The sequence below is a fragment of the Chelmon rostratus genome, chromosome 7 (assembly GCF_017976325.1).
Source record: "Chelmon rostratus isolate fCheRos1 chromosome 7, fCheRos1.pri, whole genome shotgun sequence".
NCBI lineage: Eukaryota > Metazoa > Chordata > Actinopteri > Chaetodontiformes > Chaetodontidae > Chelmon > Chelmon rostratus.
Genome location: NC_055664.1, coordinates 28303430 through 28319069, shown reverse-complemented (window position 1 = coordinate 28319069; position 15640 = coordinate 28303430). Strand labels below are relative to the sequence as shown.

Genomic DNA, 15640 nt, shown 5'->3' with positions numbered 1-15640 from the left:
AGGACGGCCTGCCCAGGTCAGCGCGCACACACACACACACACACACACAGTGACACATACACACACACACTGACAGAGACACACACACTGGCACAGACACACACACACACACACACTGACAGAGACACACATAAACACACACACACACTGACAGAGACAGAGACACACACACTGGCACAGACACACACACACACACACACACTGACAGAGACACACATAAACACACTGACAGAGACACACACACACACTGACAGAGACAGAGACACACACACTGGCACAGACACACACACACACTGACAGAGACACACATAAACACACTGACAGAGACAGAGAGACACACACACACACACACACACACACACACACACACACACACACACACACACACACAGCATCATGGTGGTGTTGTGCAGTCGTTAATGTTGCTGGTGGAGAGTAACTAAGTACATTTACTCGTGTACTGCAGTGTTACAGTACTTGTACGTCCTGTCAGACCGTCCTGAGGGCCAGAACAAACGGCCCCTCTTTCAGGGGCCCCTGAGCTCAGATCAGGTGAAGGCTCTGACTGGCCGCAGGGACCAAACCTGAAGCTGTTTTCAGTTTAGTCTGGACGATACCCGATCGCGTGACTCGACAGGAAGTGAGAAACTGCCCGCCATCGGGATCGTGATGTAAGAGACGAGTCACAACATGGAGTCTGACCCGAGGGATGAACCCAGCCGACGGGGCGGAGGAGCGGGGTGGCCTTCCTCTGCTGAGCTCAGTGTTTTCTGTACGGAGACTCCCTCTTAGAAAATAAATGACTGCGAGTGTGTGTGTGTCTAATCTTTACCTTGTGTTCCAGTATTTAGACTTATCCCTTTCTATCCAGCTTATGTTACAACAAAAGTAACTTTAACCAAAGACGAGGTCACATGACGTCCTCACCAATGTGGGTGTTGCCATTTTTGAGACATCTGACTGTGTGAACCAATCAGGACCGAGACTTAACTTGTAGCAACCGAACATTGAGGGACAAACCAGGAAATGGAACAAGGAGGTTGACCAACACTCAAATACTTTTGTTAGCCTGTTTTTCAGGACATAGACCCAGCCCATTCTTTTGTCTCGGTGTATGAACACAACTCAACGAATCCACAATTTGTTTCAGTTCATAGATCGAACCTGCTTGTCAGTGCATAGAGTTATCCCAGCTGTGTGTTCCAGTACATAGACATAGCCCAGCTCAGTCTCACCATGAGGTCCATTTAGTAGTAACTGTGTCACATGGTCTTCCTCAGAGTCACCTGGTTGTTATGGAGATGGAGATGGAGAGGTTTTTCACACGTGTTGATTTAAAAGGGAAGACTGATGAAGTCCTTGTGTTCCAGCATGTAGACCGGTCCGGTTCGAGGTCCTCGGCGGGTCTTCGGCCTCGTTCCGAAGGGATGAAGACAGGGGAGGAGCTAACAGCGAAGATGCTCAGATTGGACGACCTGGTGAGGAAGGAGAATGACATCATGGAGCCAAAGAGGAAGAGGAGTTTCCCTGGCAACAACGCCCCGCTGGACCGTCTCTCGATCAGCTTCATGGAAACCAAACAGGGGACAAACAAGCAGAGGTAAGACGACAGTAGAGGACCTGAACAACCCGGAACCAGAACCCTGAGAGGTTCCTTGAGTTTCCACGGTCTTCTGCTTCACATTAATGTCTTTAAAAGAGCCTCAGCGGGACAGACGAGCATCATTTTTACTGTCTGTCTGTAAGACGAGAGGAGTAACCGACACACGGGTCTGTGGTCCAGAACTACGTCAGTGTCCGTTTCTCCTGCAGCATCGTGGTCTTGATTCTCATGTCATCTCCTTTCATCGTTTGAATGTTTGTTTGATGTTTGAGACTCAACCTTCTGGTGTCTGACGGCTGATTGGCAGCTCGACCTGGCATCAGCCAATCCGGTGGTCTTAGTAGCAGCATTTTTACCAACTTCATCCGTTTGTGTGTTGTGTAGCAAAGTTGTCGAGTTGCCACGGCGACGAGTCAACCCACCTCCCATCGACAGGATTGGAATGACCCGGCTACCGAACGGTCGAGGATAGGCCACGCCCCCTCCCTCTGACGGCCCGCTCCCTCTGTACAGCCCCCTCCTCTGGACAGGTATAACGCTGCACGCCACTGTTCTCAATGAATGGGCTGAGTTTTAAAGTCTTTGAACGCCTCACTGAAGACTCTCTCTCTGCAGGAGTCGACAGATGCATGAAACAGCCAATCACCGACCGCCGGTCACCCGCTGAGCCACGCCGCCTGTCAGTCATCCACCTTCACCTGGACACCCCCACCCCTACACAGAACTAAATGTTTAACGATGATGCATTCAGGTGCTGCCAGGTAAATGTAGAACTGTGTCTGATAAGTCAGGACCAAATACACGTGGTTTGATCGATCGATTGCTGATCAGATCAGATTTCACGTCCACAGCAGCAGAAACCTCCAACAAATTCTGGTGACATTTGAAAGAGAAAGATTCTGTAAAATCTGTAATAAAAAATGAACTCAAACGTCTCAAACAAACAAAAAACACTATAACATTGTTCAAATGTTCCAACTTCACAGGATTCATAATTTCAGATTTCAGGAGGAATCAGGTTCTGTTCTGAATCAACGGCAGGTTTTTATTTGGTAAGTCTGGATCTCAGAACTTAAAACTGGGATTTTAGGTTTTTAAAGCAGAATTTGAGTTTCTGAGCTGTGAAATGTGTCTGCAGCATCACGACCGATCAAACACTGAGAGTCGAGTCAGATTCTTTGATTTATTCTTTGATCAGACGGATCCTGATTTTAACCAAACTCTGCAGCCGCTTTGCATTGAAATAAAATTCAACACAATAAATTCATTTGAATGGAATCACAGCCGTCAGTCTGACTTCTACAAACCATCTGTTCTGATTCTTCTGGCAACACTTGAACGCATCATCACTGACTGGAGGCGTCTGCCGCCTCGACGCTGAAACTGAACGTGTGACTCGACTTTGTGTCTCGTCGTGGTTTTTCTGGCTGTGATCAGGTGTGTTCACAGCAGGACGACACGGAGACATTTCCACTGCACCTGGACACGGGACACCTGTACACGTACAAACACAAGGCTGAACAGATGACTGACGTCAGTTTGTGTTTTTGTCCTCATTGACTTCAATTCATTTGTCAGTTTTGAGCAGCATCTAGTGGCCATTGTAGGAACAGTTTTTACAGAAATCCTAAAGATGGATATCAATCTCATGTCTTTGTGTCGTCTTAATCTTAATCTGTGCACAGCCAGGCTAGCCGTTTCCTCCCGTTTCCAGTCTTTCTGCTAAGCTAGGCTAACTACATCCTGACTAAACTTAACACGACATGAGACTGACATGCATCTTAGCATCTCAGTGGGAGAAAGAAAAGAAGCTAGTAATGTTGAACTCTTTCTAAATAGGTCCTGCAGCACAGGTAGCATTAGCTTGGGCTGCTGTTAGAACCGTTAGAACAGCAGACGGACGTCCGTCAGTCATTACTCATGATTCTGCTTCCTCGTTAAAAAGCTTCTGTTTCAGAGATTAATTTCAGTTCAATGAGTTCAAAGAGTAAAATCAGCAGAACGTTCCCTCACAAGGACCGACGATAACAGCCTGCTGTTTCTGGAGAGTAACAACTTCCTGTCAGCAGCCGCCGCCGCAGGATGACAGAAAAGATGCATCAGCACAATATCACTACACGCAAAGCATAAAGGTGATTTACAGGCAGACCACGAGGTGCAGTGGAGACGTTCCCTCGTCGGGGGGGGGGGGGGGGGGGGGGGGGGGGGGTAAAAATGAGTCTGATGTGACTTTGTTCCTGTCTACGTTCAGTCCTGAATGTCTTTAAACGCTTCTTACTGCCTCAAGGTCATAATAAAGAGTCAATGATCGGTGTGCTTTTATTCTGAAGGTCAAACGTCTGCTTGTGGATATTTTACAGTTCAGTGGAGAATAAAGAAACCTGACAGGTTCAAGTGCTGCAGGGTTCACTTCACAGCTCGACTGACAGATCTGAGTCTTAAAACCTGGATCTGCAGCAGGTTTTAAACCAGCCACAGAATCTCAACCTGTCAGCTGACTGCGATAAACCGACGAGTCCACGTCGGTCCTGAGTGATAACACAAGAGTTCAGAGAGCAAAGGTGAGTTTCTTTGAGTCTTTATTAAGAAAAGTATCATCTGATCCAGAACAGTGCAGACAGACGGGCCAACACGCCGACTCTGATCCAGATCTTACACCGGGATCTGGCTGGGATCCGACAGAACTGCGGCGTGAACTCAGTCCTGCAGACGGGTCAGAGGTTGTGTACAGCCGCTATGGGGGCAGAGAGGGGACAAACTGGACTGAGGAGGAGGAACCTGATCAGAAAGAGGGCCTGAGGGGGTTCTGTTCTCAAATATTAGACAAAAAGCTCAAAATGATCCTCAGATCAGCTACATCTGATCCTCTCAACACCAACAGACTCAAAAACGCTCATTCAGTGTCAGCGTTACTTCCTGTCTTCTGCTCTACGTGCAGTTTCCACGGAGACACATGTCCAACACTTTTAGCTGCTTCGTAAGTTAAAGCAACATCACCTGATCAACGTGCAGAAATCTTTGACGTGTGACGAACTGTACGCCGAGAAGCTGTTTCGGTTCATGTCGATACTTTAAAGACGGATTTTAAGAGAATCGTCACTTTAAAACCGTCAAACAGCTGATGGTGAAGAGAAGAAGCTAGCGTAGTCGACTGCTAACATTAGCTAACTCAGTTGGCTCTGAGGTATTGTAAACACCATGCTGACATTAGCTAACATTGGTTTGGAGCTAAAGTTAAAGTAGCTGATGCTAACATTAGCTGCTGTTTGGAGACTGACTGCTAACAGGAGCAGCCATCTTTGATTCTATTAAACATTTTGAGAACATTTCGGATGTTTTGGACAGATTCCAGGTGAGTTCCTGTAGTTTCAGACAGTTTACAGCAGATTTTCACATTCTGACTTCAGTCACACAGACCTCAGTCCTTCAGTAAGGCAGATCTGGACCTGAGGAGGACGAGGCGGCAGGAGAACTGTGGGATTGTTCAGGAGCAACACAATAAAAAGAAAAAGTGAATAAATCCTACGGAGGTTAAAATCAGAGCGGCATCCGGTTTCCTTCCACGCTGATTTTGACGGCGTGACCCGGCTTCGTCAGGCGGCGGATGTCAGCAAATCTACGCATCTGTTTATCGACGCGGGACAAACCCTTCTTCATCGGACCCTGCAGGAACAAACACAAACATCCGGTGAGGACAAACAGGAAGCCAGACAGGCTGCTAACATGCTAACAACAAACACGCCATAACAGCAGCAGCTCCTTTTCAGCTTCACCCCGTCAGACATGACAGGCAGCAGCAAAACGCTCGTCAATCACAGCTAGCTGCTGAGCTAAAGCTAAAACCTCCATCGATCCGCTTCAGGACGGCACAAGCACAGGTGGTACAAACACATCCACCAGCACGGATCTGATTGGACACTGCCGCGCTGTGTCAGGTGACGTCGTGCTCCATGAGAAGTTGAACCTCGTTTCACTTTTTGGTGTTAAACAAACACAGCTGGTGAGTCAGGGGTCAGTCAGAGGTCACAGCTTTCTGACAAAGATGCTTCCTACAGACAGACGCTTCACTCTGTTAGCTGAAACAGAGCGCAGAGTCTTCTGCAGAGGAAACTCTTTGCAGACGCCTCATCACCGCCACACCATGCAGAAGGACTTACTGCCCCCCGCAGGTCAACGGAAGGAACTACAGAGGCATTCTGTTGCCCTCTATGCTGATCTTCACAGCCCCCTGCGGACGGTTCATCTTCTTCTGCTCAGCGAAGCGACGCTTGTGCTTCTCCAGCAGGCTGATGCCTTTCTTATTGCCGCTCTACAGAGGACCAATCACAGCTCAGCTAATGACCTCACTTCCTGTGTACAGACAGCCTTCCACACCAGAACCAGAACTCCACTAGAGGCAGCTGATCATTAGGATCCTTTCTGGCTACACACTGAACACACACAGCTTCGACGTTGACTGCCCTCTTGTGGTGTAACACTGTTATTACACATCGTGTTTGAGTATTCTTCATGTGTAATTAAACTGTTAATTAAACTAAATTCATGGCCAACAGCTCCTCACTGACATCAGGTGTGTTTAGATTGAGTTTAATTATGTGAATTAATTCTAATTTATTAAAACATCAGTGAACTGGTCAAACGGATCATCCTTTAATGAACTGAATTATTATTATTATATTATTCTAACCTTTCTTCACACAGAAGCGTATTTGTCTCTTTCTGTCGCCCCCCAGTCAAAAACCTGCTGCTGCAGCCTAAGACCAGTTTGTTCATGTGACCAGGTGAGAATCGTCCTGTAAACCCTCCACAGGTCATTGTCCCTCCACCCACTCACCCTGTTGGACTCCACCTCCACGTTCCACTTGGGTCGGACGACGTAGTCCTTGTTGGATGGCATCGGCACTCGAGCCCTGGCACAGAATCCGGGGTCACCGGGTCGCAGAGCTCTGCGGGGAGGATATTCGGTCAGATTGATGGAGGGGGGCATAAAGCAGCTCTGGACACTGTGAAACTGTGAGGTGGACCTACTTTTCCTCTCCGGTCAGCTGTTTCTCCAGGTCTCTCCGAGGCGTCTGACCTCCAGAACTAGAAGAGAGAAAACACTTCAGTCAGGACGAACCGACAGAGCAGCAGGAGAAACACCCTCATCTGAACCTCCATGCTGTTATGGGCATTCTCCACCTCACAGCAGTTAGTCAGCATGTCAGCGAACACCTGACGCTTCGGCCGATTCCTTCCACGCGTCGGCGGACTGCGGCCGTCCTCGGCGGGGACACACAAAGAGGGACTCGTTTTAAAACACGTCTCATTATCTGCAGGACGGCGGCCGAGGACGTCCTCCATCTTTAACCCTTCAACACACTTCAGGCCGCTGCTGCAAACAACATCCTGACAACACGAGACTCAACTGACCAACCAGAGCGCAGGGTGTGAATCATGTGATCAATACCAAACACACAAGCTGCTGCTGCTACAGAGGCCTCACGTCTGTGTTTGGACCAGAACTCGCAGTGCAACCATGCAACTTTGTGACTGAACCTGATTGGTGGAGAGAAGACGTCAGGTTCCTCCGCCCTCTCCACCTTCTAAGGCTGACTGGAGGAGGAGGAGGAGGAGGAGGAGGAGGAGAGATGAAATGGATGGAATGAAGGTGAGGGCACAGCTTAAGAAAGAAACAACAGCAGGAGGAGGAGAACGGCTGGAAGGAGAAACACAACATGAGGAGCTGAAGCCAGAACTCCTCTGAGGAGGACCCAGACCTCATGAAGACCCCCCAGACTGACGACTAGATAACGGGCGTCTGTTGATCTGATTATTACCAGGAAACCCCCCCACGGCTCAATGACATGTTGACTGAAAACCCATCCAAGCTTCAGGTGGACGTTCTTCATACTGCTGACGGTCTGAGTCCCGTCAGAAGGTTTCAGTTCCTACCTGAGTCGTCGTCTCTGGGGCATCTGCTGGTCCAGGTCTCTCTGCTGACGCTCCTCCCTCGTCATGCCCTTGTAGTTGGAGGTCAAGCCGAAGATGGGCCGCGACCACTCGTCTGCACACAGAGAAGAACAGTGTGAACCACCGGCCAACCGACCCCTCGGAGCCCTGCGGGACCGGACCAACACAGACGGCCTTACTGATGAGTTTGAGAGCGAGGTCTTTGTTGGATCTGGACTCTTTGGGGTGTTTGTAGAGAAACATGACGGCTCGTCCGATCCCGCTGTGCTTCAGCGTCTCCTGACTCACGCTGGGCAGCTGCGGGGAGGAAAGTCGCAGTCAGACGCTGAACTCAGGCTTCCAGGACGTCCTCTCACACCTCTACTCACCTCCTGTAGGATCCGGAGGAGCTCCTCCCTGATTCTGAGAGCGGGAAGCGATTTATCTGGAAGAGGACTGATCCACTCTTTGATGGCCGACATCACGCCGCTGTCGATGAAAGTCTCCTTCAAGTCCTGCCTGAGGGACAAACAGCACCATCAAAAGCTCCAGCAGGCTGGACACAAATCACAGGTGAAAGGTGTTCGGCCATTTTTATCTGAATGCAAAATAAAAGTTTCTATAAAAATTCGTTTACATAAACTCCAAAAACTGTTTGAGTCTGGTCCAGGTCCAGGTCAGGTACGGTAGGACAGGTGATCACATTCAGATGCTTCTTTAATTATTTATGGACCATTTCTGGACATAATACGACACATTTAAGAGAACGTGCAGTTTTTCTTTGCAGTAAATTGATCATTTGTGGTTTTGGACCATCAGCCGAGACCTGGACCGACGTCACCTTGAGCTCCAGGATGTTCTGGCGGACTGAAACTGAACGGTGAATCGAATAGACAAAATTCAGGCAGATTCATTAATAATGAAAAACAAAAACATGTTAGCTGCCAGTTGAAGAAGACGAGCGATGAAGGTGTCAAAGTCAAAGCCGTCTTACTTCTTCAGGTGCATGACGACCTGCGGCAGCAGCGTGAGCTTCTTCAGCGCCGGCTTCTTGTGGCTGTTCAGCGTTCGATCCTCCTGTCAAAACAACACACGGTCGGTATCACGGGGCACAGGAAGTCGCCGGGACGGGCTTTTATTTTGACAGGCGTACCTCAGCAGCCTCGTTCATCTTGGTGATCATGGCGCTGACCACGTCGTCGGCGTCGCTGATGAACGTCCCTCCGTCGCGGTGACGCCTCCTCTTGCTGTTCATGGCTTTCCTCCGAGCGAGCATGAGGTCGAAGTCCGACATGAAGCTGGTGCTGAACACACACACACGCACATGCACACACACACACACACACTCTATTAGTTTCTACCCGCCCCTGTTCTCTTGTGTTTCTGTGTTTCTGTCTCTGATGTGCTGTCAAAGTGTAACGGAGGACAAACGTTTGTCCACAAACGTCTCGTTGTGTCACTGCTGAAGACAGAACACCTGAACTGAACATGCAGCAGCAGCTGGCTGATCTGTGATCTGTGCTGAGACTTCACATCAGGTTTATCTAAAACCGTGAAACCACGCTGAACGCGCTTCCTGTCGGAAGGAGATACTCACTCTTGGCCGCCGCGGTCGACGCCTTCGTCGGAGTCGGACTCCTCCTCCACCTGCAGCTGCCTCTCCTTGGCCTCCTTCTTGTCCCCCTCCAGGTCCTCCTGGTTGAAGCCCTGCAGGCGGAGGAAACAGCGTGAAGCCGCTGCTGCGAACTCAGAGACGCAGAAGGAACGAACGCTCGGCGGCTACTCACCGTGAACTCCTCCTCTTCCTCGTCTCCCGACTCTCCGAAGATGTCTGCGATCATTTTCCTGGAAGAATCACAGGTCAAAGGTCACAGAGGAACTTTTGTAAACTCGTTCAAACTGAACCACGAGAGACGGATCAAGATCTCAGTACGTACTCCTCCTCGTCGCCGTCTCCGGAGTCGCTGTCGCTGCCGAACAGCGCCTTCTCGTCCTTCTTCCCCGCCGCGGCCTTCGACCGCTCGTCCTCCTCGCTCCCGCTGTCCGAGCCCAGCTCCCTCAGTTTGGCGGCCAGGCTCTTGTCGGGACCGACCGACCCCCCGTCGCTGTCCGAGTTCTCGTCGTCGGACACCGCCCGACTCCGCTTCACCGCTGAGGAGGAGAGAGAGCAACGCTGTCAGTCATACACAACGTGGACAAAAGTATGCGGACAGCGTCCCATCCTTTCTGTTGTTCTGTGCCTCTATTGGACAGTCAGGACGTGACATCACGCAGCCAGATTGAACCAATCAGCTGGCAGGGTTTTTACATGATGAGGTATGACTGCAGTCCAGTGAAATCACAGTGATGAAGATCTTACCTGGTGTGTCTGCCTTCTCCTCCTCCTCCTCCTCGCTGTCTGACAGGATGGCCTTCTTCCTCTTCACTGCAGACACACAGACACAGTTTCAATGTTCACAGATCAGTTCTGCTTTCACTTCAGCTACTGTGACCTCCTGCTGGCCTGAGAACAGTACCTGGCTTCTCCTCCTCATCGTCGCTGTCATCCCTCTGCTCCTTCTCCTCCTCCTGCTGCTCTCCATCACTGCCTGCTGCAGCCTTCCTCCTTCCCTCCTCCTCCTCTTCACTGTCAGACTGCATCACAGCCTTCCACTTCCCTCCTCCTCCCTCTGCCTCCTCCGGCTGTTTCTCCTCCTCCTCCTCAGAGTCTATCTGTGCCGCCTTGCGTCTGCCAGGCGTCTCTGTGTCAGAGTCACTGTCAGCGTTGGACCGGCGGTCGGGGGACGCCGCAGGTTTGGCGTCACATTCGGAGTCGCTGTCTGCGGCCGCTTTGGACCTCTCCTCCCCGTCCTCCACGTCCGAGGAGCTCCCCGCTCGTTTGGGGGGAGGTGACCCTCCGCCCTCCTCGTTATCTGAAGCACCGCGTTTGACGGGCGACTCGTCCTCGTTGTCCGAGCCGCTCGTCCCGCGTTTGACCGGAGAGTCGTCGTCGCTGTCGGCGGGCCGAGGAGCCTCCGTCTCCGAGTCGCTGTCGGCCCCCCTGTGATCCTCGTTGTCGGAGCCGCTGGCTGCCCCGCTGGTCTCCATCGCGTTGGGGGCGTCGTCGTCATTGCTGCCCTCGTCCTGTTAAGACAAAATGTTGTGTGTCAGTGTGACAGGAGAATCTGAGAAGACCCGATCCTGAGTCCACCGACAGAAACCACACTGCAGAGACCCCCCCGGGCCGGGACACCCGGTCTTAATATTCTGGCCTACTTTGGTTTTTCCTCCTCTGAAAACTGTAATACTGAGACACACAGAGGCGACATGCGGGGCCCCAGTCTGACCTCAGATTGATGCCCGTCGCTCCTCATCTCCTCGCCGTCTGACCCGTGGTGTTCATCCTGAACTGGAGTGCCGCCGCCGTCGTCTGCAGAACACACGACAGGTCAAGAACACGCCTCAGCTTCTTCAAGTTTCCTCACCGGATGCGAGAACACGAGGCTTTCTGACAGCAACGGTTCTGAAACAGCAGCTTTAACCTTCAGATGAGCGATTTTAACGTGACACTGAGTGAACAGACACAAAACCTGGACAGAGGAGTAAATCAGTGAGGAGCAGCTTTCAGGTGTGAGGCATATCAGCTGATCGTACAATGATCATCATACACTGATCGGCCGTGTCAGCGGGTTAATGTGACTGTATACGAGCTACTGATGAAAAGCATCATTTCACACTCGTCTACTTAAAGATTCAATTCCTCCATAATTCTTCTGTTTCTCAGGGAACATAAACCAGAAGATGTTCAGAAAAGATTTTAAAGGATGAATTTTAAAAGTTCATTTCTAAAATAATCCAAAATAACAGCAGGTGCGCCCCCATCTTTCAATTCTTTACGTCATCTCTACTAACACAGACAGAATGAACCACCTTCATCTTTTTGATGCATTATAACGTTTATTACGTCATTATTACACCCGCTCGTTGTTTTATCGTATCCGGATACAGAAGAGCTCGACGCGCTTTTCACCTCAGAGCTCAGTCCGGTTGTTCTTCTCATCAATCACCTGTTAGCTCCCACTCAGTCCTGCTGTCTCTGTCCATGTGTGTCCATGTGTTAAACCGTCCTGAGCTCTGTTAAATGAGCCTGAGGAACATGAAGTCACATCAAACGCTCTGGACAAATTATCTGTCGTGTCTGGACTTCAGCTACCTGCTTCATAAAGATGGCTGTCCGCTAACTGGCTAATGATGACCGGTTAACGTTAACGGTGTCACGGCTACATGTAACGGAGGGATATTTAAACTTCGGTACAGATACGAAGCATTTCTGTAGCAAAGAGAAGTGGAGACTCGACGTAGGAACAACCTGTTTAACACGTTTTATCTAAGAGTTAGCTTAGCAGCTCTACAGGAAACAAAGCAGAACAACAGTTTAATACCGGAGTGGCTCCCGGACATGAAGTCGTCCTCTTCTCCGTCCATTTCTCAGACGAAGACAGACTCAGGTTGGGATCTGGACGAGGGACACTTTCCTCTGTCCTCAACTTTTGTATCAACGCGGGAAAAACAACACCGACTGAACTACCGATGCGGGGCGAAAGCGAACAGCAACAACAGGCTACAGCAGATCCAAAATGGTGTCCACCCGGTCATATACGCATGCGCACACGTGCGGTCGCCTCACAATGACGCAAAGGCTTTTTTTTTTTTTTTTTTTAAAGCTAACTTTATAATCGACATAATAGTAACAACAATATCGTCATGCAAAGTAAAATAACAAGCTAAATATTTCCATAATTTTCGGAATGTCGTCGAGCTGCTGGAATAAGTGAATGAACACCGATTCTCTTCTGTGCCATAAACAAAACGTGTTTGTCTGTGTATCAGAGTCTGATTGAAATAGAACTTATAATCAAAAACAATGGGTAAATAATTATAAAAAATAGTTTTTCCAGTCCAGTCTGTCTTTACACTGAAAGCTGCCCTCTGGTGGTCAAGACTGGAAAGCCGTTGAGGTCATTATTTGCCTCCCTGCCGCTCGGTGTTTTAGACGTCTGTTAATATAGTTTCAAAGCTCCAGCTGTAGAGACCGGGGGCCTGTTGCACAAAACTAGGATAAGGGATTAATCCAAGATATGTTGGTTATCCTGGATCAATTTATCCTTGATCTGGTTGCACAAAAGTGGGATAAGGGGAAGTGGGATATGTTTTGACATAAGTTACCATGGAGATATATTCTGTGGAGCTAGCCTGCTCCAGACCGGGCTCAGTTCCAGGATCTATTTAATCTCATCCCTTATCTCAGTCAGCAGTTACCACAAATGGAAACCAATATTTATTCCACCTCCCACTACACATTCTTATCACATTCAACGAGACCCACTGTCATTATTTAAACATTTGTGATCATTAATTGCAATCATATATTATATATATATGCAAATACTATGCTATGCATACTATGCAAATAATGTATAAAGCAAAGAATAACTTACTGCCAGGTGATGTTCAGAAACTGTTTTGTGATGTTACGATCTGTGGAGTAAAACTATGGAACAAACTGTATGTAGAGATAAAACAAATATCTAATATACGTCAGTTTAAAAAGGTATAAAGAATTGATTCTTGCGTGATATAGTGATGACTAACAGGTGTTTGGGTGTGTTTGTGAATCACACCTTTCTATACATAATGATTTTGTTTCCTCGTGAAAATCACGTATTTTGTCTTGAAAGTTACACAACTATTTCTTTTCAACAGACCCCCCCACATGGAACATATCTCCATTAAACCGAACTCTTACCAAGCGTTGTGAGTCTTTCAAAAATCACTTAAAAAGCAATACAAATAGGACTGTGGGATATTCTGAATGGCATACAACCAAATAGTAATACTCTGTGGTATTTAATGGTACGTAATGTGGAAATGTACAGCAATGTGAGAAACATGTAAGAACCACTGGTCACACATGGAACTTGGTGTGTTTGCTTTGTAAAAAGATGCAATTCAAGGATCCGCTCTAATTAACGACGAATGGAGTAAAGCACTGCAACAATGCAGCTGCCTCGTCTAGATGACTGGACAATGTGGAACTGTTTCAATACTGTTTGCTTCCTTTCTTGTTCTTTCATTATCTGCTTGAGTTTGCAAAAAGCTAAACTTTACTTGACTCCTGTTTTTACAGACATGTTGAGTAGAAATAAGTCAAAAGTAATGCTGTAGAAATATATTTCAGATGTATTACAGAATATACACCTTAACTCTCTCACATACACAGTTGTGGCCAAAACACACACACACAGAAATTAAGGACAGAAATATATAAAATAAATATATATTGTGCAGCGTATGCCGCTCGCTGCTGGTCGTATGCAGAAGGTTGTACCACAGGGCTCTGCTGGTGGTGGCCTGCCGGTCGCTCAGTGTTTGTCCAGTTTCAGTCCTCAGCCCCACCAAATACTCGGCCAGGTTGTCCACTCGGTCCATCCCTGGGACGCTGCACTCATTCCTGGTATCCTGGTAAATATAAGAGTACAGCAAAATCAAAAACACACAATATCACAGACAGAAAAATGACACATCTGTCAGAGTGGAACTTGTCACAACATCAGATTGTTGCATTTTAGGATGAGAAAAATAAGCTCATCATGATAGAAAGCTAAAACTCACCAGAGAAAAGGTGGCTGAAAAGAGGGGACGAGCGTCTTCCAAGCACCTTGACACTGTAGATGCTGACGCCGTGAACAAGCTCCCTGAGTGGCTGAGCGCTGAGGGGGGGGGGGGCTGACTGACAGGGATGCAGCTTCGCAGTCCTGGTTCCATCAGGCTGTGGCCTCCAGATAGTCACCATGTCATCAACAGCTGGAGGTTAATCTGTTTGGTCATCTGAAAGACATTCATTGTGTCACTATTTCCTGGATAATAGTAGTATTAATAGTAATAGTGACACGCTAAAAAAAGAGGATTATAATTATGTGTCGCTCTATGAGTACAGCCAAATGTGTCTCTAACTGACCATCTGGAGACTAAATAACCGACAGCGAGTTTATGTGAATGTACACAGACTGTGACAGTAATTCACAGCGACTCTCTGCACCGACGGGCACCAAGACAGTAACGTTGTGCAACGACAGTTAGGCTGATATAGCGTTCATCATGTAGCATCACAGAGTAAAGAAGCTAGCTAACTAGCTCTCCACAAAATAAAATTAGCATCAAATTAAACAAGTTAACCAGCAGCAGCTCACCTCTTTGTGTCGGCGGATGAAATGTGAAAGTAGCAGAAGTCGACTGGCGGACTTGAAGAGGCTTCAGACGGAAAAACTCCTGCCGGCTCCCGGTGCCGGGTCTGTTTTCATACCGGAGCTTCGCGGAGATCCGCGATTGGCCGTCGGTCGAAAATTGGAAAAGACCAGCCGCGACTGGTTTTAATTCAATGAATATTTTCTTATTTTCTCTGGTATTTATGTCATACACAGATGCAACGATGATTGCTGGGTAATATGTTGTTGTCCAATCTTAAGTCTCTATTTGATCACGTGACAAGACTTCGGCTAGGTGAAACGCAAAAGTTGGCCAAGCTAGCTGTCATGCCGTTTAAACACAAAAGTGGTGGTTGCTATTCTCCCCTGTAGTTCTCTTTCTTTTGCTCATCAGCCTCAGAGACCAACTGATCAGAACACACACACACACGCACGCACGCACGCACGCGTACGCACGCACGCGCATGCGCACAACAAGATCAAGGCCAATAGTGTGACGTTTTGATGACGCCAGAGATCAAGAGACCGTTGAACTCTGTGCTGATATGAATACCTGACTGCACATCAGTCAATTCATATCTAAAGAGAACAGAAGACGTGTCTAAAACAACCGAGTACAAAGAGCCAAATAGTGCACAACAGACAATTTTATTCCACAACAGTCAAGTACAGACTACAACAGGCAGTACAATGGCACAAAGAAACAGCCCAACTAATAGGGATCAACTTGATCCTCTGGATCAATTTGAATCCTATCAGGTTGCAAATCACTCACTGAATAGTGATGTGATTCCTTATGGGAAGGCAATGAATGAATGGAATGAAGAAAGACAGAAACTTCTCCAGAGCATCAAAACTTGGC

General features: G+C 48.2%; 2 protein-coding genes and 1 long non-coding RNA gene across 3 annotated transcripts in view; 1 reads left to right on the top strand and 2 right to left on the bottom strand.

Moving 5' to 3' along the window:
* ostn (osteocrin) overlaps nt 1–2233 on the top strand; it is a 4584-nt gene extending 2351 nt beyond the window's left edge. The window contains exons 2-5 of the mRNA XM_041941438.1: nt 1–16; nt 1371–1600; nt 1988–2133; nt 2219–2233. The exon at nt 1–16 is cut by the window's left edge and continues 62 nt beyond it. Of these exons, the coding sequence (XP_041797372.1) occupies nt 1–16; nt 1371–1600; nt 1988–2075 (334 nt within the window). The 3' untranslated portion in view covers nt 2076–2133; nt 2219–2233. The remainder of the gene's footprint in view (nt 17–1370; nt 1601–1987; nt 2134–2218) is intronic.
* Nucleotides 2234–4174: 1941 nt separating this feature from the next.
* LOC121608995 (protein IWS1 homolog) lies at nt 4175–12148 on the bottom strand. Its single transcript, XM_041940481.1, has 15 exons — nt 11956–12148; nt 10861–10943; nt 10051–10657; nt 9894–9959; nt 9472–9685; nt 9322–9379; nt 9132–9241; nt 8688–8838; nt 8529–8611; nt 7924–8053; nt 7735–7852; nt 7538–7649; nt 6632–6688; nt 6438–6549; nt 4175–5266 (listed from the first exon to the last, which is right to left on the bottom strand). Exons 1-15 carry the CDS (start codon nt 11996–11998, stop codon nt 5141–5143), a joined length of 2070 nt encoding a protein of 689 aa, XP_041796415.1. The 5' UTR covers nt 11999–12148; the 3' UTR covers nt 4175–5140.
* A 1082-nt stretch (nt 12149–13230) lies between these two features.
* LOC121609671 lies at nt 13231–15182 on the bottom strand. The gene is made up of 3 exons (XR_006007006.1): nt 14764–15182; nt 14186–14401; nt 13231–14032 (listed from the first exon to the last, which is right to left on the bottom strand). It is a non-coding gene; the product is annotated as an uncharacterized LOC121609671 (long non-coding RNA).
* Nucleotides 15183–15640: the final 458 nt, after the last annotated feature.

What these genes read in the sequence shown, in the direction of transcription:
- LOC121608995 (XM_041940481.1), bottom strand. Translation starts at nt 11,998, where the DNA reads ATGGACGGAGAAGAGGACGACTTCATGTCCGGGAGCCACTCCG. An exon ending in CGATGAGGAGGAGAAGCCAG is followed by an intron (nt 9,960 to 10,050) that starts GTACTGTTCTCA and finishes GTGTGTCTGCAG; the next exon opens with TGAAGAGGAAGAAGGCCATC. An exon ending in CCCCAGAGACGACGACTCAG is followed by an intron (nt 6,689 to 7,537) that starts GTAGGAACTGAA and finishes TCTCTCTTCTAG; the next exon opens with TTCTGGAGGTCAGACGCCTC.